General features: G+C 50.2%; 1 protein-coding gene across 7 annotated transcripts; it reads right to left on the bottom strand.

The window, feature by feature from the left end:
* Positions 1-1641: 1641 nt before the first annotated feature.
* SFTPB (surfactant protein B) lies at positions 1642-11301 on the bottom strand. Of its 7 annotated transcripts, none has more exons than XM_038561566.1 (11): positions 11153-11301; positions 10681-10808; positions 10245-10316; positions 9735-9860; positions 8950-9099; positions 8607-8696; positions 6323-6506; positions 6000-6151; positions 5045-5125; positions 4452-4536; positions 1642-2067 (listed from the first exon to the last, which is right to left on the bottom strand). In XM_038561566.1, exons 1-10 carry the CDS (start codon positions 11214-11216, stop codon positions 4474-4476), a joined length of 1110 nt encoding a protein of 369 aa, XP_038417494.1. In that variant the 5' UTR covers positions 11217-11301; the 3' UTR covers positions 1642-2067; positions 4452-4473. The 7 variants fall into 7 exon arrangements, with proteins under 7 accessions (XP_038417494.1, XP_038417490.1, XP_038417489.1 ...); XM_038561562.1 differs by lacking the exon at positions 1642-2067 and adding an exon at positions 2168-4131; XM_038561561.1 differs by lacking the exon at positions 1642-2067 and adding an exon at positions 2168-3467.
* Positions 11302-23801: the final 12500 nt, after the last annotated feature.

Genomic DNA, 23801 nt, shown 5'->3' with positions numbered 1-23801 from the left:
TCCCTGCTCAGAGGGGAGCCTGCTCTCTCCCTTAGCCCCTCTCTCTTTTGAATAGATAAATAGAATGTAAAGAAAAAACCCCCGTTATATTTATTTTTGTATATGCGCAGAAAAAGTTTAGAATTATCTGTAATAAAATGTTATAAAAGGGCAGCCCCGGTGGCACAGCGGGTTAGCGGTGCCTGCAGCCCAGGGCGTGATCCTGGAGACACCGGATCGAGTCCTGTGTCGGGCTCCCTGCGTGGAGCCCACTTCTCCCTCTGCCTGTGTCTCTGCCTGCCTCTCTCTCTCTCTGAATGAATACATAAATAAATCTTAAAAAAAAAAAGTTATAATGATTGTGTTGTGAATTTTATTTTTTTATTTTTTAAAAGCTTTTATTTATTTATTCATGAAAGACAGAGAGAGAAGCAGATTCTGTGCAGGGAGCCCAATGTGGGACTCGATCCCGGGACTCCAGGATCATGCCCTGGGCCAAAGGCAGGCGCGAAACCGCTGAGCCACCCAGGGATTCCCTGTGTTGTGAATTTTAAATCTCAGTCATTAATCAGGGGGACATGAAAATAGCTATCTCTATTGTCTTATAATTGAACTCATTTTGGCTCTTAAGCCCTCAAATACAGTTCTTCCATTTGAAAGTGAGCCCTTTTTTGTTTATATTTTTAATTTATTTTTCAAAAACATTTTATTTTTATTTTTTAAAAAACATTTTATTTATTTATGAAAGAGAGAGAGAGAGAGAGAGGGGGAGAGAATCCCAGGCAGGCTCCATGCCCAGCACGCAGCCTGACTTGGGGCTTGATCTCAGGACCCTGAGATCATGACCTGAGCTGAAACCAAGAGTTGATCGCTCAACTGACTGAGCCACCCAGGTACCCAGCCCCTTCTTTTCATACTCAGCCCCTCTTGGGTTACTAACAACTGGATCCTACTTCCTTTTTCTCTGGGATTAATTTACAAAGTGCCCCATCATGAGGAGAGGTATTGATGACTATGCTTTCCCTGGTCCTCCAGGTCACCATCTCCTTGTGCTGGGATGGGCTATCATGTCTGACTTCTGCTTCTCTTAAGATCCATGAAATCTGTCAGTGCTTTGTCCCCAGGCATGGGCTTTTACAGGCCCACCGTTTTGTCCAGAGCTGATTCTGATGGCCTCTTGGGCCATGAGGGTGTGGTTGCTCTTCTGCATCATGCAGGGGGCACTCTCTGAGGCTGTCCCCAGGCCTGTCTGCTAAGTCCCTCGTTAAGGCTATTTTTTGCACTCTTTCTGATGTCATGCTGCCATCTCTAAGGGACTTGTATTCTCCTCATGCCCTGAAAAGTGAAGAATAAGTCCTCTCTGCTCTTAGGCCGTCACACCTCCTGGGGCTTTTCCTTTCCACCCTGCTCTGGAGGTGCAGGATGCTGGGCATGTCTCAGGGACCCCCTGAGTGTCAGCCATAGCCACTTCCTGCAGTTCTCTCCTCTCACCAGCTGGTCCCTTCTTGACTCCTGTTGAATGAAAGCTTCTCTTCCATCCTCAGGAACTCATCTCCATGCTTGCCTCACCCCAGGCTCTGTCTCGTCATTTTCCCAGCCAAGTTAAAACAATTTTTTTTTAAAAAGGGTTTTATTTATTTATTCATGAGAAACACAGAGAGAGGCAGAGACATAGGCAGAGGGAGAAGCAGGCTCCCCGTGGGGAGTCCAATGTGGAACCGTGGGATCATGATCTGAGCCAAAGACAGATGCTCAACCACTAAGCCACCAAGGCTCCCCAAGTTTTTAAAAAATTTAAAACACTTTTCTCTCAGGGATTTTGATCTTACAATTGAAATAATGGTTTCCAAGACAAGAGTCTGCTATCGATTTACAAAAATCCACTTAAATGTTCAAATGCAGAGTCTAAGGATTTGTGTACAACATCCTTTCTGCAAGAGCACGTTGTATAGAAAGTTTCCCCCTGGAGCTTGAATGGTGGAGATGTGGGGGAAATGGATTGGAAATATCTGTAGCTCAATGCCAAAGTGTGCTCTAGTCCTCTCCTGAGATTGGTAGGATTGTGGGTGATTTCCTCTTCTTTTTGATCTGCAGTTTGAATTTTCTATAATAAACACGTATTTCTTTCATAATAAGACATATAATAAAAAAAAAGTTCTTTTGTAAGTAAAGGGACATTTCCAGGCACTGCAGTCTTTAAAGTTAAAGGTTTATTTAATTTTGTTGTTGTTTTTGTTGTATATTTTGATTTTTTTGGTACCCTAACTACCTCATCTCATCACAGTGAATGGGCTCTTTGGGAGAGGGGAGGGTGAGAGGCAGGGGCTGTGCCAGAAGCAGTTATCAGAGGGAGAGGCAATGGGGGTGCCTACTTTTCTCCTAAGGAGGAGAGTGATGTTGCTGCCTGGTCCAGCCATGCGTTCAGGGACATTTTAAATGACTGTCTTTTTTCCTTTTATTATGAAGCAATAGGTTTTATTAGTATTGTTACAGGCATTGGATTACACAGGAACTAATTTTTAGTGTGTGCCCCAACTGAATTTTGAAGAGATAAGCTATAGCAGAAATGGAATCACATGGAATTTCGACCAAAACTTGGAAGCTCGCCTTCTAAAAAGATAAAAAGAAAACCCTTTTTTACATCTTAAAGTGATAGCTTATACGCAGCAGAACATTTCAGATATGAAAGTTTGTCCAGTCATCTCCTAACCCTGCTTGAGCCCTGCTGTGTCTGTTCTTCACACGTCAGGCATGTCCTGATTTTTTTAAAGAAAAGTTTGCTCTCGTATATCTATCTTCTACGGTACTTCATGGTCACATTTTTTATTCTCCTGAATTTAAGTTTTATGAAAGTATTAGCAAAATAACTGTAAAAGCTAGTGTCTTATGCACATGGAGATGAAAGGGAATCAAGCCAGGGAAGGGCCATGTGGCTGATGTGTTCCCTGGACCCAGCGCTGGGGGGTTACGGGAGCTGGCCTGGCTCCAGTTGGGTGTGAGTTCTGGCCGGAAGTTATCAGGCCGGAAGTCCCCTCTTGCGGATCTCCTCCAGAGGGTGCTGCCTTGGCTGCACCTCACAAGGAAGTGGCTCTGGTTTGGGCTGTGGTTAGAGATAGGAGGGGTGAGAATAATAACAGGAATGAGGTTACAACCTCTGGGCTTGTGGCCCATCAGCTTGAAGGAGGTGGGAAAGGTGACCGTGGGAGTGAAGGCTTCTTCCCAGTGTGGGCAGAGGGCAAGGGAGCTTGAGGAGGAGACTTGTCATGTGAAAGAGCCCAAGAATCCCAGAAACCACCGTATTTGATCCCCACTTTGCTGCTGAGGAGAATGAAAGCCAGAGAGGGGGCAACATTATCTTGGCTGGGGACCCATGGTCAGTTGATGGCAGAGTTGGAACCAGAGCCCGGGCCTTCTGGGCCAATCCATTGCTTTTCCTGTTTCAACAGGGATGGAAGGCCCAGATCTTCTGGTGCTGGAAGCCCTAGGAGCTGGAGAAAGGAGACTGCCTTGATCTCCTGGGCAGCTCCCCAGCCCCTGGGTTCCCGTAGCCGTCATCAGGGTAGAGGGAAAGCGTTAATTTGGTCCCTGTGGGATAGGTCTGAGGGCGGACACTTTCCCCCCCGACTGCCTCCCACAGGGGCTTGCAATTCTAGGGAGATTCAGGAGCAAGCCTGGGCTTCCCCACTCAGGTAGAAGAGTTGGACCTGGGCCCGAGCTCCAGGGGGGCACGGGGTTCATTGTTTTATTCACAGCTGTTAATAGACCTTGCCCCTAAAACGTGGCCATTCCATAGGTACCCATTACATTTTAAAAAAATGAGTGAACAGGATGAATGTGACCACCATGTTAGGAGATGGCTCTGAGCAAATGGTGAAGTGGGCCAAGTTTGCTTTCAGGGATTCTTCTGGCCCACAATTGCTATGTCTGTTCCTCTCAGGGTTGTTTCCCTGCCCCGAGGCCCCTGGTCACAGAGGCTGCATCTGACTACTGCTCCATCCTAAGGTACTATTTCTGACTTAGACAATGACAGCCAGGAAGAGAGAAATGTGTCTCAGGAAGAAGGAGTCATGATGTTGGGGTTCCTGGCTTCCAAGGGGACAGCATCATTGTGCAGCAAAGTCTGGTCTCCCCTGCACTTCAGGACAGGTTGGCCTGGGTATATCAAATCCTGAAGATCAGCTGCAGATCCCCCTGAGGCTGGGGGCAGGGCTAGGGAGGTGGGAGCTGGGCCTAGCACAGGGGTGGGGGTGGGATGGGGGGGTGGGATTCTGAGGAGAGGGAGTGAGAGAGGCCATTCTTGAGATGGTGCTGCCAGGATCCCTCAGGAGCTTTGAGTTGTGGCCTACGGGAGAAGATGGGATAGCTAGCAGCAGTGATGACCTCTTCTTGTTTGGGGAACACAGGGACCCCTGTCCTGATTGGTGCAGGACCCATCCACCTCTTATTCCCCTCAACTGGGAGCCTAGACTCACCTGGCATGGCTTTGAGTCCTTGTCAGAAGTGAGGAATGTGGATACACTGGAGAGGACTGAACGTGGTCCTACACGCCCCCAGGGCCTGCCATAAGGACAGCATTAGGGCCTGAGGCCTCGCACCCTGTTCCCCATTCCCAGCTCAGAGGCCGGACGGGAAGCTCCTGCTGGAAGGGGCCGCTTTCACCTCGCCTGCCACCTGATGGGTACTCTTGGTGTGACCTTGTAGACCTCTTGAGGCACTCCTGAGCCATGGGCCTTCTAGGTTCAGAGCCCAAGGAGGTAGGAGGCTCACTCCAGAACACCCACTTTGCAGCACACGCTGCTCAACGAACAAGCCCCATTCCATAATGAGTATCAAACCACACTCCTTAAAACTGCCCCCTCCTTTCCTTTATGTCTCCTTGATCATTCTTTTGTGGCTTTTCCCTGACCCACGTTAAATAGAATCGGAGGACTCTTGCCATCCTGGGCCTGCACCCCTGGGGTTGCCCTGGACCAGAGGAGCAGGGCCTCTGATGATCATGCACCAGAGAGGGTGGGAGCTTGGGGAGCTGAGGAAAGTCCTAGCACTGCTATGGGGGCGAGAGTACCTGGCAGGTGGTGTGGGCATCCCTGCCCCCGGATGCTAGGGTCTGCAGCCGAGGCATGTGCTGCTCCACAAACTGCTCGCACTGAGGAAGGAGAAAGACCACGTGAGGTGGCACCGGCCGCTGCAGGACTCTGCCACCTACCCACCCTGGCCCCTCCCCAGTGCCCCCTCCTGACCCGGGGGAGGTCCAGCCCTCGCCCCCACGGAGCAGCTCTGGCTGTGAATCAGCTGGCAGAGGCTGAAGTGGAGGGTTTCTGTTGGGAAAGCCAGAGACAACAGAGATGGAGGGTATTGGAACTCAGGTGCACGGGCCAAATCTTAGCCTCCACCTTCTCATTCCCCTCAAATTTCAGTTCTAGAAATCTTAAAGCTCATCTGGCCTTGGTAACCTGATGTGGCAGTCACTGGGGAGCCCTAAACGTCATTGAGCTGGGGAGTACTATGCAGAAAGCTGCCTCCTGGGCAGGGCATCAGTGGCTTGCCTCAGGACTTTGTGGAGGGAATTCACTGTAGGGCCCCTGAGTCCTGGGACCCTAGGACCTTCAAGCCTAGCCCTGTCCATGGGTGGATTTGTCCCCAGGAGTGACACTGAGAGGAGGGATGGGGCGAAGACAGGATGGAGACCCTGGAGAGAAGGCCAGGCGCTCCCTAGTTCCAGTGGGCCTGGTGTTATTCGTGTCCTCATAGATAACTGGACTTTATTTTTTGGTTGCGAGGGAGGCCTGAAGGTCCTCTGGAGCCCATGCTCTTGTCCAAAGGTGACCCCTGACCTTAGCAGGTTTCACCCTGTGTTATTGTTCCGTGTTTTTTGGTTCGTGTCCTGTCTGTTTGAGTTCCCCATGGGCAGGGGTCAGACCACTCTGTGTGTCTCTGACCTGGAAGACTTTCCTGGGCTCCGCCCTCCACTGTGGGCAGGCCCAGTGTCCCAGGTTCCCCATGTGCCTGCCCAGGTTCACCTTCTGTCTGTCCAGCCAGGAGCTGAGGCAGGCCTGGCGTATTGCCTGTGGTGTGGCCTGCTCACTGTGGTTCCCTGCCTGGGTGGTTACAAACATGCAGAGCTGGCACTTGGACTCTTGGGGTGACCATTCACTGGGCAGAGACGCCAGAGCTGTGAGGAATAGAGAGAAAACTGTCAAGACTTCCCCCGCAGAGGTATCCAGTTCTTGTCTGTCCAAATTGGTGCAGTGCAGGGGGACAGGAGAGGGAGAGGGCAGTGCAAGGCCAGGGGGAGGGGCAGATGAGAGTGGGTAGTGGAGGGGGGGTGGTGCGGGAGGCTCACCTGGCCCAGCGCTGTCCTCGTGGGAGCACCGGAGGACGAGGCCGCAGACCAGCTGGGGCAGCATGCGGCCCAGCAGCGCATCCAGGAGCAGGACAGTGTAGCGCTCGGCCAGACACTGGCAGATGCCGCCCACCACCAGGGGTACGACGTGGCACACCTGGCCCACAGTCACAGCCAGCACACCCTGGGGACGGGGGCATGGAGAGAGGGCAGAGTGGGACCTTCCCTGGCAAGATCTACTGTGTGCCTGGCACCGGCAGGCGTTTGTAGTTTTGCCCTGTTCCCTTCTGGGAGGGAGAATGATTATGCTGGTTAGAGATGAGGACATTGGGCATCAGAGAGTCCGAGGGGCCTGGCCAGTCACTAGGTGAGTGCAGGAGCCAGGCTGCCATCCCAACTCTAAGTCCGAAGGCTCTGGAATTGCCAAAAGGAGCATAGCCAGACCACAAAGGTGAGCATCACCGAGGCCACATAGTGGCCTGGGGCAGAGGTGGAACCGGACCTGCGTCTTCTCCCTGCAGACCTAGGGCTTGCCACATTTCCCTGCAGGTGGGTTGGCTTTCATCTGTGGCTCCTGGAGCCAACATGTCCCTGGTTTCAGGAGCCTTTGAGGGAAGTGAGAAGTTTCCCCAGGCTACCCTGATTCCACACTCAACCTCCGAGCTGAAGGACAAGGACAGAGGCAGAGGTGGCAAGCACTCTTGCTCACTCCCTCACTCATCCAACCCACACGTGTAAAGCACCTGCATGCCATAGGCTGGCCTTGGCTCCAGCCCTGCTTGTGGCCCCGTTGACCCCAGTGCTGGGAAGGTGCCGGTGGGAGTAGGACATGGTGAACCGTCTGTCTCTGGGGCACATTACCTTCCAAATGGGTACATCTCCCAAATGCTTGCACCTGCTTGTGTCAGAACCCACACTCAGCGTCACCTGCCCACTTCAATGACAGAGGAGTGGTCCCTGCTCTGTCCAAGGCCTGCCTGCCTACTCGTGCACTGGAACCCTGCCGCCACCCTCTCAAGTACTCTTCCCTGCATTATCCTCTCTCCCCACCTCACTGCTTCTCCCATCTGCTGGCCAGTCTCATCGGCACACAAACATGCTAAGATGGCTTCTGTCATTAAAAGCCTCCCTTGTTGGGGTGCCCGGTGGCTCAGTTGGTTGAGTGTCCAACTCTTGATTTTGGCTCAGGTCATGACCTCAGGGTCCTGGGATCGAGCCCCTGCATCAGGCTCCCTGCTCAGCGGGGAGTCTGCTTCTCCCTCTGTCACTCCTGCTCATGCTCTCTCTCGCTCTGCTCTCTCTCAAATAAATAAATAAATAAATAAATAAATAAATAAATAAATAAATAAACAAACAAACAAAATCTTAAATGAATAGAAGCCAGTGTTTCCTAACTTGGCTTAGACATTTCTGCATGGCCAGGCAGTGTCTGCCCCTCAGTCCCCTGCTCTGACCGCTCTGCCCTGGCCAGCCTGCCGCGGCCACTTTGGCTCTCTGTTCCTTAGGCTTGCCATGCCCCATCTTGATCACGGTCCTTTGTCCACCAGAGCATCATCCTCTGAATCCCCACTCCCCAGAGACTCTCCTTGACCAACCAGCTCAACCCTCTTACTGGCTGTTTTAATTCTCTGCTCTGAACTTATCAGTGAAAAAACCCTCTCCCCCCACAATACCAACTCCAGAAAGAGAGGACATTGTCTGCTGCTGTGAGCTCTCAGTGCTGGGTGGCCTACAAGGGGCTGGGTGGCATCTGAGAGGCTGGGTGGCCTCCCCAGATGGAAGGGCTGATGGGGCAGGGCCTCCCCACGTTGTATCCCATGTCAAGGCAGGGCAGCCTTGGGCTCAGGGGAGTCTGGGGCAATGGTCACTACAGGTCTGAAAGACTCCCAAGTTTGGTGCAGGCAGGGGTGGAGAATCCATCTGCAGAAATTCTCCTTTTGACAAACTAAAGCACCTTTTCTAAAGAGACAACTGGGATTCTGTGCCATCCGATGAGGAGCTGCTGGTGGACAAGACCCAAGTCTTGTTCATTTTTGTTCTTTGAGCCTGGCATGATGCCTGGCATTTAATAGTGAGGGCTTTATGATGGTTGAATAAACTCTAGGCCTGGCACCCATGGGGCCTGAGCCTGAACTCCAGGGTCCCTTGTGTGGGGGCAATGCACAGATGGCTTCCTTCCTATTTTGGGCAGCCAGTTGGCCCCTGACAGAGATTTGAGGGAAGGGGAGGGGAGGGTGGAACTGTGGAAGTCCCTGCTGAGCTCCATTATTCCTGGATGTCTCACCTTGGGAATCATAGCTTGGATCCGCTTGATCAGAGTCCTGCAGAGCCAGCAGTATGGGAGGGGGATGGGCAACTGCTGCTCAGAGAGATCCTGGGGGAGAGAATCACCCCTTAGGTGAGGCCAGGCTGAGCACTGGGAGAAGGCATCCTCCAGGCTCTGCCTCCCCTGCCTCCTCTTCCCCTTTACCCCTCCTGCCTTAGGCCCTGCTTAGAGCTTCTTATCCCCTTTCTGGGTCTGCCCTTTCTGGGGTAGGTGCCTATGGGTCTTGGCAGTGGCCTGAGCTGTCTTGGAGTCCCACCTCTCTTGGGTATGAGGGGCTAGTGGGGCAGGGGACCTCTGTCACCTGTGTATGAGGTCCAGTCACCTGGAGGGCTCCAGGCAGCTCAGGGAGGATCAGCTTGTCCAGCAGCGGATCTGACAGCTCTGACTCTTGCTCTGGCTCTGGAAGCCCAGGCTTGCACAGGCCCAGGTGCTTACAGATGATCTTTGGGTTCTAGGGCACAATGCAGGGTGAGGGGGTGGTCAGGATGTGGGAGGGAACCCATTCCTGCCTAGCCTGGCTCAAAGGCTTGCCCTAAAGCCACCGGCTCTGGGCCTGGAATGGGGGGCAACAGGCTAGATGGGGGCTATGAATTGGGGTTCTGTGGTGAGGGTGGGGGCAGCCAAAAGGCAGAGGTGGGGCCCCGTAGGGTCTATTGGGCAGGTGTCTGGGAATGTGTGAATGAGCACAGGCATGTTATGTCTGTGAGAATGGATGAGAGCAAGCATGGGTATGAGAGTGTGCTTGTATGTGAGTGTGGGATGGTGTAAGTTCTTCATGAGACTGAGTGTGTGGTATGAGTATGTGAATGAGTGTATGCGATGTGAAGGGTGTGGGGGTGTGTGGCGGGTGTTTTGTAAGCCCATGTGTGGGCCGTCTCTGTACAGCTGAGCAGGTAGGGCTGCGGGGCACTTGGCTGTGGGCCACTGTGTTTTCTGGACTGGTCACGGGTAGGGGTGCGTGTGTGTGTGTGTGTGTGTGTGTGTGTGTGTGTGTGTGTCGGGCTGTGTGTGGGGGTAACTCTGGTGTGGGTGGACATGGGGACTGTGCAGGGAGGCAGCTTGGAGGCGAGGTTGCTGGGCCCTCACAATCTGGCTTTGGAAGTAGTCAACCACCACTGGGAAGTAGGTGCCAAGCATGTGATGGCACTGGGGTGTGAGCAGCTTCAAGGGGAGAACGTCACACTCATGCTCCAGGAACTTCCGCACCATGTCCTAGGAGACAGTGAGGAGACAATGAGGTTGTAGAAGGGACAGTCAGGCTGGCCTCTCTGAGGTCTATCCCGCCTGAGTCCCTGGATGCATGGCTACCACCAGACAGACTGGCCACCCTCTCCCAGGGCACCAGAGTTCAGAGAACGCCAAGGAGTGAAGTAGTAGGCTATAGGGAGGATCCTCCCCGTTGGGAGAGACCATCTCTGGCTGTGTTGCTGAGCTCATTCCCAGGATCCTCTTCTAGCTGGGAGGTTCCTGGAATCTCCAGGCAAATCCAGGCCTCACTCTTGGTCTGGAGATGGTCTCTTTATGGGGCTAACCTCTGTGCCCTGTTCTGTCCCCCACCTCCTGGCCCCCAAACTTCATCCATTATCTGGGCATTACCTGGAAGATGGCCTCCTTGGTCATCTTGGTGAGGATGCGGACGATGTCCTGACATTCCTGGCAGAGGTCATCCTGGGGAGGGGGCCCCAAGGTGGGGCACTTGAGTGGGATGGGGGGTGGGCTCCCAGCTCTAGTGCGTGAGGCTGATAGAGTGCTCCAAGGCACAGGCAACTGCCTCCATCCCACCCCATCCCATCCATGTCATCTTATCCTAGCCCATCCCATCCCATCCCAACCCATCCAACCCATCCAACCCATCCAACCCATCCCAACCCATCCCATCCCATCCCATCCCATCCCATCCCATCCCATCCCATCCCATCCTCTCTTATCATTCATCACATCCCATTCCCTAAAGGGGGCTTATTCCGTCAGGATTGCCCAACACCCTCTATCCCAGACCTTCAGTCCCAGTGCATCCACGGGTGGTACTCACAGCTCTTGCATTGCCCCAGACTTCCTGTAGACAGTGACCCAGGGCTCTGCACTGCAGTGCTTGCTCCAGGCTTTGGCACCAGAATGCGGGGCCCCGGGCACAAGCCAAGGATGGGGCACTCCAGTCAGCTGTAGTTTGGGGCAGAGCATCCCTGGAACTTTAGCCACTCCTGGCACTCTGACTTCACCCAAACCCCAACTCTAATTTTACGAGGAGCACCTGCCCTTAAACGTGCGGGAGTCAGAGGCAGCAGGGTTCCACATGCACCAGTGCCTGGGAGCTGTGTGGCCTTAGACAAGCCCAGTAGCCTCTCTGAACCTCAGCTTCCTCATCTTGAAATGAGGATATTGTACAAAGTAGGGATAATGGTTGGCTCAGAGCCAGAGCCCAGGAAACCTGGAGATGGACGGGAAGTCTCCTCCACACCTGGACCCAGGTGAGAGGGAGGTGAGGAGAGGCTGGGGAGACTCACCAGCACCCAGGCCACACAGTGTGGGGAGCAGCAGCAGCCACAGCAGCAGGTGTGACTTGGCCATGTCACCTCCACAGCCTGGATACCTTGCTTGGGTGGGGGCCCTTATACCTGACCAGGGATGTGTGGGGGCAGGGTGTATGGGAGGCCCAGGGACCTCAGTGTTTGCCTTTGTCCTGGAGAGCCCTCCAGGCACTTTGATCCCTACCTCTTCTGAGCAGTGACGCTCTCCCAGCCCACCCACCATCTCCTGCCTGCTGCCTGGTTCCTGCTGCCTCTCTCTTCCTGCTGTCAGTCTCATGGGCATGGTCTCATGGCGGCCTGTAAGCAGGGGGCTTTGGAGTGTCCACATGTGACCCCATGTCTCTGGGCTGTTGGGGGTGGAAAGAGAGGCAGCTCAGGGTAGCCAGAATGAGCCCCCTCCCCTGCCTCCCCAGCCCCTAAGCCTCCTCCACTCTTGAGCAATGCACTTAAGAGCTTCCTGCCCTGCTCTTGACCCAGGGCAAGCCCTGGAGGGGCAATCCCGGGATACTCCTGGACCTCCTACCTGCCACCCTCTCCTTCCCCTTTCCCCAGAGAACTCCTCTGATTCTATGGACACGTGATTGTCATTCCTCAGAGGAACCTTTCCATGAAACCAACCAACCCCACAAGTGCCCAAGAGTCTGGGACAAGAATGTGGGGACACGATTTCCAGAGTGGCTCCTGAGCAGCCCAGACCAGCCATGCTGCTTGTGGCACCTCAGCACCCCATCCAGGGTAGGGGTGGGGCACAGCTGGAGGTTTAGGAGAAAGAATGTGTCCTTGGCAGGGGTAGAGGCTGCAGGGTGGGGTCCCACTGGCAGAGCACACCTGGGGACAAGCTCAGACTCACCAAGGGGCAGACGCTTCTCTACTGTGCAAGGAGTAGAGCCTTAGCTCCTTGTCACCACCTGGAGATCAGTGTATCTGCTGACTGAGTGGAGGCTGCCAGCATCCGTGCTCCAGGAAGCTCCCCTGATACTCATGGGGATGGCAGGGCGGGGGTTAGTGCCCCTGCACACAGGCTGGTCTGGTGACACGCTGGAGGGCACCCAGCGATTCGTGTAGTCTGTTGGCTCAAGAGCTTGTCAGTATGAGAAAGTCAGTTGCCATGAGGGGAGCCTGTGTCAATGTGGGAGGAAAGCCTAGGAGCAGGGCGGCTGGGTCCGATCAGGAAGCTGGAACTGGAATGTGCTAAAGGTTTACTAAGTGTGCAACAACTGAGCCGGCTGGATGCCCCTGGTTTGGATACAGACAGCGATGAGGGAGCCGCAGAGCAGGGTCTGTGGACGGCTGGCCCCTGGGTACACTGGTCAAGGTAGCCTCACAGCTGTAACAAAGATCCCTCGAGGCCCGTGGCTTCCCATGAGACATGTCTCACTCCCATCCCAGGGCAGACAGGTTGCCCTGTCCCAGGGCAGACAGACTGGGGTTCATAAGGTCCCTCAGGGGCCTGGGCTCCTCTCTCTGCCTGCCTGCCATCCCCCAGGGCTGGAGCCCTGCCCTGGATCCTCTGTCACTGCCGGCAGCGCACAGAGAGGAAGCCTGGAAGATAGGACGGAGGTTCGAGGGCCATTCCCGGGAGGGGTGTCTTCATCTGTGCCGTCAGCTCACTGTCCAGAACCAGGCCCAGGTTCCTGCTGACCCCCATGGCAGGCTGGCAGATGTAGCGTTCCCGTGTCCCCGGGGGAAGGGGAATGGAGTGGGACACACGGCATGCTCTCCCATCCAGCCCAGCCAACACAGAGCTGTGTGTTTCCTGGGGTTTGCTGTATAGCGGCTCTGTGGCTCCCATCAAATCCTCGAAGAGGGTCGGCTTCTCCCCACTGCTGAGCTGTGTCATCCAAGAGCATAAAATAAAGAAACCCGGAGAGCCAGCCAGCCATTCCAGAGAGCCCTGGCGCTGGAGGCAAAGGAGGAATTCAGCCTCATGGTCCCTGGATGGGTCTCTGGTTCCCATCGCTCCAAACACAACTGTCACCACGAACTCTGAGCAAAGTTGGGCTTTTCAAGGGACACGGACATTGAGACAGCCGGCACAGATCAGTCTCCTGACCTGCTGGCACATCTATTTCTCACTGTAAGTGAAGAAAGAGTTATTCTGGGAAAAACCAACAAACCAACCAACCAACCAACCAACCAACCAACCAACCAACCAACCAACCAACTAACCAACCAACGCAAACACTGTTGGCTTCCCAAGGTCTGGAGCTTCGTGAACTTGAGTTTGTTGATGCGATGGCTCCCCTACGGGTGCGTGGACGGTGGATAGTTCTGCGGGACAGTCTCTCCTGCCCATGCTCTTTCCACTCGTGCTTCCTGCCTAGCAGTGTGTCCGCAGCTGGCCTCGGTCCCCATGGGGCCAGTCTGTTCTTGCCTGCCCGCAGCAGGAAAGTGGCTTCACACATGCCTGAGTGGCTCATTCTGTTAAGCCTCTATGTGAGTTCCACTCAAGTCATGGTCTCTGGGTCCTGGGAAGGTGTCCTGAGTGTCTCTCCACACTCAGCAGGGAATCTGCTTGTTCTTCTCCCTTGCCCCTTCTCCCACTTGTTCTGTCTCTCAAAACACATAAATGAAATAAAAAACAAACAGACCAAGCAACCAGAAGGTTGCCTTGCCACCCTCCTGGCATTAGAAGGCCCCAGGACCCCCTCACTCGACCCCTGGGTCCAGGGTGACATCTACCCCAAAGTGAATCAATCCACAGACCTGGTAGAAACAACTGGAGTTTGAATTGGGAGATCAGAGCTGCATTCCTGGGGCAGCAGAGAAGCAAAGGTGTGAAGAGTGGTCCATTCATGGTGCATGCGACAGGACGCTGGACTCTTGAGCTCAGTGGCCTGGAGCAAAAAAGCCACTCTTCCCAGGCTCAAGGATGGCTTAGGAAAAGCAGGCAGAGCCAAGTGTTGGTGGGGATGTGGAGAACGCCTCCCCCCCCCCCCCCCAGTGCATTACTGGTGGGAAGGGGAGGAGGGACATTGGCTGGAAAAGCAGTATGTGCAAAACAGTTCTTCAGAAAGTCCTCAGTGTACTTCCTGCCACTGAGTGATGTACTTACAAATTGTAAAAATAGTGTTTGTGTATATTTAATTTTGAAGAATGGAGGGCAGGAAGGAGACAGAGAGAGAGAGAGAGAGAGAGAGAGAGAAGGGATAAAGAAGCCAGGTGGGGTGGGGCAAAGTTTGTTTTTCTCCTTTCTTTTATAAATGGATTCATTTCTTACTGCAGTGGAGTTGCCAGACTTGGTTGTCTGTGTGACTGTGGAGAGAGATTGGCAGATTCTGGGTGGAGGGGACTGGGGGGCTGGGACAGGGGTCAGGGGTGTTGTCAGGGGTCAGCGCGGAGATCTCCGGGGTCTCCTTGGAGGGGTGCAGGTGAAGAGCCCTCTTCCTCGTCACTCCTCTGGGTCTGGGCTGTGTCTCTGGACATCCTCCTGGGGCTGCTCCCCAAGGGCCTAAGACTGCCCTCCCTCCCCAGGCCCACGACCAAGCCAATCTCTGCTCTGGACTTGACACTGTCCACTGAAGTGTGGGGCTTGGCGGTAAAACCCAGGGAGTGCCCGGCAAATGGCAGCTTGGGAGGCCTCATGGGAGCCCTTCCAGGCACTGCTCTTTTCCCCTGGGTGGGGGTGGGCGGTGTAGGGGCTTGGAGTTTAGCTCTCACCCATGCACTCATTTGACCCAATACCAGTGAGTAGTCTGGGAGGTGGGAGCACAGGGCTCACTGCCCTGGTGGACTTCATGTGCCTTGGGAGCACAGACCGGTAACCAGAGCGGGGCACTGCCCTGGAAGAGGGGAGATCTGGGGGTTCGGGTGGGAGAGGGGAGATCTGGGGGGCGAGGTGGGCACAGGACAGCTGGGCAGGGATTTCAGGGAGTCTAGCAGTTGGACAGTTTTTGAAGGCTGAGATTGGGTAAGTGCTGTGGGTGGAGGGAGTGGCTCCTGCAGAGACCCAAGAGGGAGAGCACTGGGGTTATTGGCTCCTGCTTGATGGAGGAGGCACCTGGGGCCCCCTTCCCAGTAGTGACTTCAGGATGGGGGTCCTCAGTGTGGGGTAATGGGTGGCCTCTGAGCCTCCAGCCCGGAGAGGGAATCCATTTCTTTCGTTTTAAGTCCCTCAGTTTGGTAATGCGTAAGGGGCTCTACCAAAGCACTCCAGTTGCCCACCATATACAACGTGTTCCGTTTTTCCGTCCCTACACCAGCAGCCTATGCCCATGTTTTGCAGATCTGAATTAAGAGCTGCCACGTACAAGGAGGCACCGTACTGGTCAATGCTGCCATCAGCGTTGTTGTTTCCGGTGACCAAGGGTCTGATGGCGGAAGAGGCCTTTGAGAAGAGCACAGAGTCTAGGTGTTCGGAGAGCTGAGTCTAGGCGCCAGCTCTGTGGACGCTCCAAGGTTAGGCCACGCCATTGGCCTTTGCCAGTAATTACTTTGGAGTAAGTATGTGTTCAGGTTCTGGTCCAGCAGAAAGAAGCCTGCTTGGGGGCTGCAGGGGTGGGTGTATGTCTCGGCAATGTGTCCTCCTGGTTAAGAGACCGATGGGGACAGATGTCCCTATCTCCTTTTGGACATTCCCATGCAAGGATGTGATGTAGCCATTGTGTCCCAAGAAGGGAGAAACACGAGAAGCCCAGAGAAGCAGTTCAGAAGCCTGAGCTGGCTGAGGTGCCCATTTACACTTCCGGGCTGGCAGTTCTGTAGGTCTCAGGTCTAGGTGGAGTCAACCTGTTCCTCTGCTCAGGGTCTCATAAGACCAAATCAACGTGGTGGCTGCTCACACTCTTTGGGAATAATCTACTTCCAAGGTCACTCAGGTTGTTGGCAGAAATCAGTTTCACGTGCCTGTAGGGCTGAGTTCCCCTAGACTTACTGGCTATCGGCTGAGGGTCATTCTCAGCATCAAGAGGCTACTAACATTCCCCAGCTCATGATCCCTCCAGCCTTAAAGCCAGCAAGAGTGGATCAGTCTCTCCTTGCTTTGCATCCTCTGAAGATGCAAAGCATCTTCTCATCTCCTATGTCCAACTCCACACATGCGGACTCACAAGCACCCACAACCCATCCTTCTGGTTCTTTCTCTGACTCTGCTTGGATTCCCCACTTCATGACCTGTAGCTGGAGAGGCCATTCTCTGCTCTGTCATGAACAAATTGTGATTTAAATTTTTGACCTATATTTATGAATAGCATGAGGAAATTTTTGTTTTACTTGCAAAAAGCACAAGAACACAAATATAACAGCCCCAACCTGCCCGCCTCCCCCCAGTTCTCCACTATTCCATAGTCTCAATCCTCGGGGGAAACTACTGTTAAAATTTGCTTTTTTTATCTTTCCATACAAGCATAGTATATGTGCATTGCTCCACTCTTAGTTACAAAATGTAAAACATATTCAGGGATGTGCACAAAACAAAATGCACAGCTCAGTTGCTGCCTCTGAATGAAGAAACCCAGGCTAAGAACCCTGCCAGCACCCCAGAAGCCCACTTACCTCCCTTCTCCTCCCCGAAGATGACACAAGCCTGGCCTTAATGATACTCACCTCCTTGCTTGTCTCTGTAGAAATCATCTGAGCACATGCTCTTAAACACTGTAGTCCCATTTGCTCTACTCTTGCAATGTAAGTAAATGGAACAAGACATGCTACATTCTCTGTGTCCGGCTGACTGTGATTAGCATTAATGTGTGAGAGATTCATGCGTGTTGTTGGGTGCAGGAGGCACTTGTTCCTTTCGTTTGTGGAGCAACTATGCCATTGTGTTAAGTTTCCTTAATTAATTGATTCTCCTACTGATGGATGTTTTGAGCTGGTATCAGTTTTGACTGTCTGATGCACACTCATTATCTTTCTTTTTTACACCTTTATTAAGATATGGTTAAAGTACACTCACCTGCATGCATTGATAGTGTACAACCTTGACTATCAATGACACTATGGTAGCTGTCAAGAAGGTGGACATGTTCATCACTTCCTTGTGTCCTTTTGATAAATGAATCGATACATGGTGGATGGATGGACAGATGATGGATGGATAGATAGATAAAGGGAAGGATTAATAGTGGGTGGATGGATGGATGCAGTTGGTGCAGAATGAAGAAGTGAAGGAAGGAGACCTGAATGATACATGGATTGGTTGGATGCATGGATGGATGGATGACTGGAAAGAGCTCCACATGATATAGCTTCCTCTCACTTTTTGGATGCACCTCCCTGGATACCTTCTAAACTACTTGTTAACAGGTACACTTCCTGCATCAACTGACCCCAGGGGCTCCTTCCAGTGCCAGGATAGCCTGCTGACGCTGGAACCTGACCGGTGGTTGAGAAATGATGGGCATACCTGCTTTGTGTTTTGGATAGAAGCTCCTGAATGCAGCACTCTGGACAACTGAACAGATCAGATGGGGAGAACTGACTCACAAACCTCTCATTGATGTTCCCGATCAAAGCTGAGGTCAGACTCCTGACCACAAGGCTGCCACCACTTGAGTGATACCTCAGATAATGACACAGAGGAGAGATCAGAAGTTTCTCAAAGTCTTAGAAAACATCATCAGAACTACCCAAGACCAGTGTCTCAAGTTCCCAGGCCGCAAGACGGGCCCAGCTTCACCAAGGCTTTTGCTCTCAGATGTTACTGTTTTTATATCACATTCTCTCCCCGTATCTACCTTGTGCTCGATGCTCAGTGAAATAAGCCAAACACAAAACAATTACTATGTGACTCCACTCATAGGAGTCACGGAGGGTAGTCAAATCATAGAGATGGGATGTACAGTGGTAGTTGCCAGGGGCTGGGAGGTTAGGGAGTCATTGGTTTCTTTTTCCCTCTTTTTTTTTTTGATTAGAAGTTTTTATTTAAATTCTACTTAGCTAACATGTATGGGAAAATTGGTTTCAAGGGAGGTATTTGTTTTTGATGAATACAGACTTTATTTTGAAAGACCAATAAATTCTGGAGCTGGATGGTCGTGAGGGTTGCACATAATGTGACTGGACTCGACACCACTGAACTGGACACTTAAGAATGGTTGTGATGGCAAACCTTCTCAGTGCATTTTACAATTCAGAAAGAATGGCTCACAATTCCAGGGAGTTGAAAGACACCCTCTCCTTCATGAGACCAAAGGTCAACAGGACATTTTTGGAGATATTTTAAGTGTAAGTATGCTGGCCTTTCAAAACTGTAAAATATACACAATAGACATCCTTTCAGCCAGTCTTAGACTGAACCTAGCTTAATAAAAGACCCAGCAAGCCCACAAACACACATGTGAAGGGGATTCCTAGTGTAGTTTTAAGTTTTGATCAGTGTTAAGGTTAAAACTAATTTAGCAAATCATTCACAAATTATTATTCATATAGGCTTTTCAATTTGCTCAAGATCATGAACTGTAAGTTGAACAAAGTAGCATTTCCAGGTGACAAATGGAACCATCCTCTGCTTTCTCTGCTGGGTCTTTCTGCTGACTAAACGGGTGTTGTGTTAAGCCTCTCTGTTTATGGTCATTGCTACAGCAGCCAGAGAAAAGCAATAGAGCCATGGGCTGATGTGGGCAACGGAAGTGGTTTATCACCCTACTGCCTAAGGGGTCCTTTTTTTTTTAAATAATAAATTTATTTTTTATTGGTGTTCAATTTGCCAACATACAGAATAACACCCAGTGCTCATCCCATCAAGGGCCCCCCTCAGTGCCTGTCACCCATTCAACCCCACCCCCGGCCCTCCTCCCCTTCCACCACCCCTAGTTCGTTTCCCAGAGTTAGGGGTCTTCATGTCCTGTCTCCCTTTCTGATATTTCCTACCCATTTCTTCTCCCTTCTGTCTAAGGGGTCCTTAGAGGAGAGAACGCTCTATGGTTCAGGGTCTCCTGGGACTAAAATGGAGAGAAATTCTAGAAGGACACTGAGAGGCTGCATTATCGCCCCAACGCCAGCTGGATACAGGGAGTGGTGGGAAAGGCTGACATTTGGCCTCCCAGGACAATCTGAGTCACCTCGAACACTGATCTACTCAGAGATACAGCGACAGCCTGCTGACCACAGCCCTGGCGGTTTTGACCATGGGGTTAACAGCACAAATGTGTGTGTGTCTGCCAGGCTCCAAAGGTACCCCAAAGATACACAGGGCACAGTGCAAGGACAGAGATGCTCATTTTTGGTAGAGTGAATTAGACTCCCTGCCACTTTTACGGGAGGAAGACCAGGACCGTGAAAGCGGTCTCAGTCAGTCAGTGCCAAAAAGCCTGAAGATTTCAAGAGGAAGGGATCTAAAAGAAAGAAGCAAGTCCTGAAAAACTGCAAGTAGGGCAGCTAGAGGAGTTGTACTGCCTGGGCCTCAAGGATAGCCCAGGGCAGTAAGCACTTGCCCACATAGTTGTCTCTTCGGTTGTCCCTGAAGCTCAGAGTTCAAGGACACACAGCCAGAGCTGCCATGAAGGGATTGGAAAGCCCCCTTAGGAAGTCTCTTGGCCCTGGCATGGCTCTTGTTCCCAAACCTCACATTTCCTGGACTTTGCTTACCAGCCGAGAAACAGTAAAAAGGGGACAGACAGGTGGTCCTGGGGCCAGCCTCCCAACCCCCCCTGGGTGCATCTCAGACCCAGGTTGCAATGAATGCTGGGAAGCGTGAGTGCAACTTTTCAAGCTCTTTAGCCAGAGGAGGGAAACATGAAGGGTGAGTGAGTCTAACCACAGTAGCCACCTGTAGGTCTTTGGGTTTTGCTTTTTCTTCTCTCGTTTATATTTTAGATATAAACTATAAACGATAGCTTTTAGATGTAAGCTGCCATGGAAAATTCTTGTGTTTGTTTTTGTTTTCTTGATAAAAATGTTTCTTTAAGTTTACCTCGTAACATTAGCAGTGAATCTCATATTACGTAAAGCTTGGATGGAGTAGTTTTTTGGGTAGCACAAACATCAGTATGGCTAGGTGTTAACTCATTTCCCTGATGTGTTAATTTCAAATTAACAATGGTAATATAGTGTTCCCAGGCAGGTCTTAACACTTTTCCTAGAATTATTTTGTTTGTAAAAGAAAACACAGTTTAATAAAGAGTATTATAGCCCCACAAACACATTTTGAAAAAGTATGAAGTGTAGAGGGTCGGAAACCTTCAGTTGAGTTCATTTTTTGTATGTGTCAAGTCATCATTCTTTCCCAATTTTACAATGGATTCCTAGTGTAGTTTTAAGTTTTGATCAGTGTTAAGGTTAAAACTAATTTATCAAATCATTCACAAATTATTATTCATATAGGCTTTTCAATTTGCTCAAGATCATGAACTGTAAGTGGAACAAAGTAGCATTTCCAGGTGACAAATGGAACCATCCTCTACTTTCTCTGCTGGGTCTTTCTGCTGACGATCTTCCAATTTTATGTCCTTTTTTCTGCCTGTAATTATCTTTCTTCTGGTTCCCTGCCTTTGTTTTGTTATAGCTAAAGGCCACATGACGAAAGCAGTAGGTCCCCCAGTGCGGGATGGGGTAGGATTCCTAGCAGCTGGGCCTTCCTTGGAAGGCAGGTCTGCTCTGTGGCCTGGCCTGGGAGACACTGGGGGCAGTTCATACTGCTTGAGCGTGGTTCCTGTGCTTGAAAGTTCTTCCTATAACATTTTTGAGAGATCAAAAGATGACTTGGAAGAACAGAAGATCATGCTATGCTCATGTTTGGAAAAGCAACTATAAAGGCATAAACTTTTTCCTATGAATTTTTAGTTCCCACAAAATTTAAAATGAGAATTACCAAGTGATATTTAGTTAGTGACATAATTTCAAAGGCATGGGTGTTACCTTTGTAGTTAGTATATATTTAGTTTATAAAGTATGCTTTATATGTACTTTTGGTATATAAATTATAAGAGTATATAAAATATCTGAAATGTACAGTTTTATATATTTATTTATTTACTTTTCTTAAGTTTAGTTGATACACAATGTTACATTAGTTTCAGGTGTACAGCATAGTGATTTGACAAGTCTATAGGTTATGCCAAGCTCCTCCCCACAAATGTATCTGCCAAGTGTCACCATACAACGCTATTACAACACCACTGACCACATTTCCTATGCTGTGCCTTTTATTCCTGAGACTTATTCATTCCATACCTGGAAGCCTGGACCTCCCACTCCCCTTTTATCATTTTGCCCATCTCCCCGGATTGCTCCCCTATGGCAACAGTGAGGTTTGTTCCCTGTATTTGTAGATCTGATTCTGCCTTTCATTTGTTTATTCATTGGTTTTGTTTTTCAGCTTCCACATGTAAGTGAGATCATAGGGTATTTGAAACTAATATATCATACCATTAATATATTTATTCCTTAAAGAATTTCTACAAATTGGAAAAAAATGTAGAGTCTGATAGATATCGGATAAAGGACATAAGAAGACACTTCCTCCCAAATAAATTTAATAGTGAACAAACACATAGGAAAATAATGAACTTAATTTGCAGTTGTAAGTGAAAATTAAAAATGGTTGCTAATTTCTTTCCTTGCATTTGCAAAATAAAGACTCTGATAATGCTGGTGAGAGTGCAGGGAACTGGTGCTGGGGTGGGGGTGTGAGCTGATACAATCCATTTGGAAAATATTTGATCACGTTCATTAGGAGCCATGAAATTGTTTATAACTGGAGATTTGTGAGATAAGCTCATGGTCTGGCGTCCATAGAGGGCAATGCATAAGCGGCCACTGTAGAGTTGGAGGAGATTTGCTAGATGCGCACCCCGCAGGCAATTCCCAGCCTGAACAAGACACAAACGTTGTCATCACCTAGGCATGTGACCCCCACCCCGACCCTCTGCCTCTTCCCAGATGCCTGCCCCCTCCTCTGGTCTCCTCCCCTTGTTCTGTCTGTTGACAACACAGGTGAATTTTGCCTGTTCTAGAACTTCATACTAATAAAAGGTGTCATACAGAATGTAGTCTTTTTGCTCAGTGTTTCAGATACATCTGGTTTTTTTGTATAGGACAGTAATGTATTTCTTTTTATTGTCCTGTAGTATTATATAGTATGGCTATACCTTAATTTGTTTAGTTATTTCCTTGTTGATGGGCATTTGAGGTACTTATAATTTTTAGCTTTATAAAAATTTCTGTGAACATACTCTTTTTTTGGAATTTTTTCTTGTAAGATATGTATAACAAAATTTGCCATTTTAGCCATTGTAAATGTACAATTCATTGTCAATGATTACATTTAAAATGTAGTACGACCATTACCACTATTTATTTGCAAAAAAATTTTCATCACTCCAAATGGAAACCGTAGTTATTAAACAATAACTCCCTCATTTCCCCTACCGCAGCCCCTGGTAACGCTAATCTACTTCCTGTCCCTATGTCCCTATGAATTTGTCTATTCTAGATATTTCATGTAAGTGGCATAACACAGTATTTATCTTTTTATGTTTGGCTTTTTTCACCTAGAATAATACGTTCCAGTTTCATCCATGTGTAGCATGCGTCAGAACTTTGTTTCTTTTTATGGCTGAATAATATTTTATTGCATGTATATACCACATTTCATTATCCATTAATCTGTCAATGGACAGCTGGATTATTTCCACTTGGCTATTGTGAATGATGCTCCTACAATGATGTACAAACATCTGTCTGAATCCCTGTTTTCAATTCTTTTGAGTATATATCTAGGAGTGTAATTTCTGGGTCATATATCTATGAACATTCTAGTGTAACCTTTGTATGTACGTGTTTTCATTTAGTGCGGGTAAAAATGTAGACATGCCATCGGTGTGTCATAGGGCAAGTAAGGCTTAACTATGAAAAGCCATCACTCCAAGTTTCAAAGTGATTGACCATTTTATATTCCCACCAACAATGTCAGGAGCAGTGGTTGCTGCATATCCTCACCAATATTTGGTGTTTGCTTCTGTACCTCCTCCCGCACCTCCTCCCCCCAGTTCAAAGTGTGCCAGAGCAATTCAGTGGGAAAAGGAAAATCTTTTTTTCTGATCTGAACCTAGGGAACCTCAACCTAGCTCACTTGAGATGAATCATAGGCCTAAATATCAAAGTTAAAAACTATAAAACTAGAAGAAAACAAGAGGTTTCCTTCATGGCCTTAGAGAAAGCCAAGACCTTCTTCAAGATATAAAAAGCAGTAGGCTTCAGACAGGAAATCCTGGAGGGCCTGGGCTTGACTCGCCATCCATGGGATTCTACGAGTAGGTAGGACCTGCCCAGGTACTCTTCACTGGGACCTTAGAAACCTGGGTGGAGGCTTGTGACTGACTCCGGGAACCTCATCATATAACCCCTCAGCTCCCCAAGCAAGAACTTACTGGAATATCTGGTCTTACCACATCCCCACAATAAAGCAGATATGAGTCAGCCTCCAGAGGATTTTCTTCTTCATTAATGTGGTCTTCACACATTAGACCAAGGTCTCTCCAAGTGGTTAGAGCACAGGGGCTTGCTGAGAGCAGGGAGAGGCAATGCTGGGGCTGGCTGGGGGAGGGGTGACAGCTCCACTCTGCACAGGTAGATGGAGCGACAGTGCAGGTTGGGGTAAACCTCGGACTTTGGAGTCAACCAAGCCCGGGTTCAGGACAGGCAACCCTGCCCTGGAATGGTCCGCAGATAGTGGCACCCAATGCAA

Source organism: Canis lupus, chromosome 17 (assembly GCF_011100685.1).
Source record: "Canis lupus familiaris isolate Mischka breed German Shepherd chromosome 17, alternate assembly UU_Cfam_GSD_1.0, whole genome shotgun sequence".
Taxonomy (NCBI): domain Eukaryota; kingdom Metazoa; phylum Chordata; class Mammalia; order Carnivora; family Canidae; genus Canis; species Canis lupus.
Note: the sequence above shows the minus strand (reverse complement) of the source record. Positions and strands in the feature narration are given on the sequence as shown.

Excerpts from the sequence above, each read along its gene's own strand:
- SFTPB (XM_038561566.1), bottom strand. The coding sequence starts at position 11,216 with ATGGCCAAGTCACACCTGCTGCTGTGGCTGCTGCTGCTCCCCACACTG. Across the intron at positions 8,697-8,949 it reads TGACTGGACCTCATACACAG|GATCTCTCTGAGCAGCAGTT; the intron begins GTGACAGAGGTC and ends TCTCTCCCCCAG. Across the intron at positions 5,126-5,999 it reads CCTGGCTGGACAGACAGAAG|TGCGAGCAGTTTGTGGAGCA; the intron begins GTGAACCTGGGC and ends CTCCTTCCTCAG.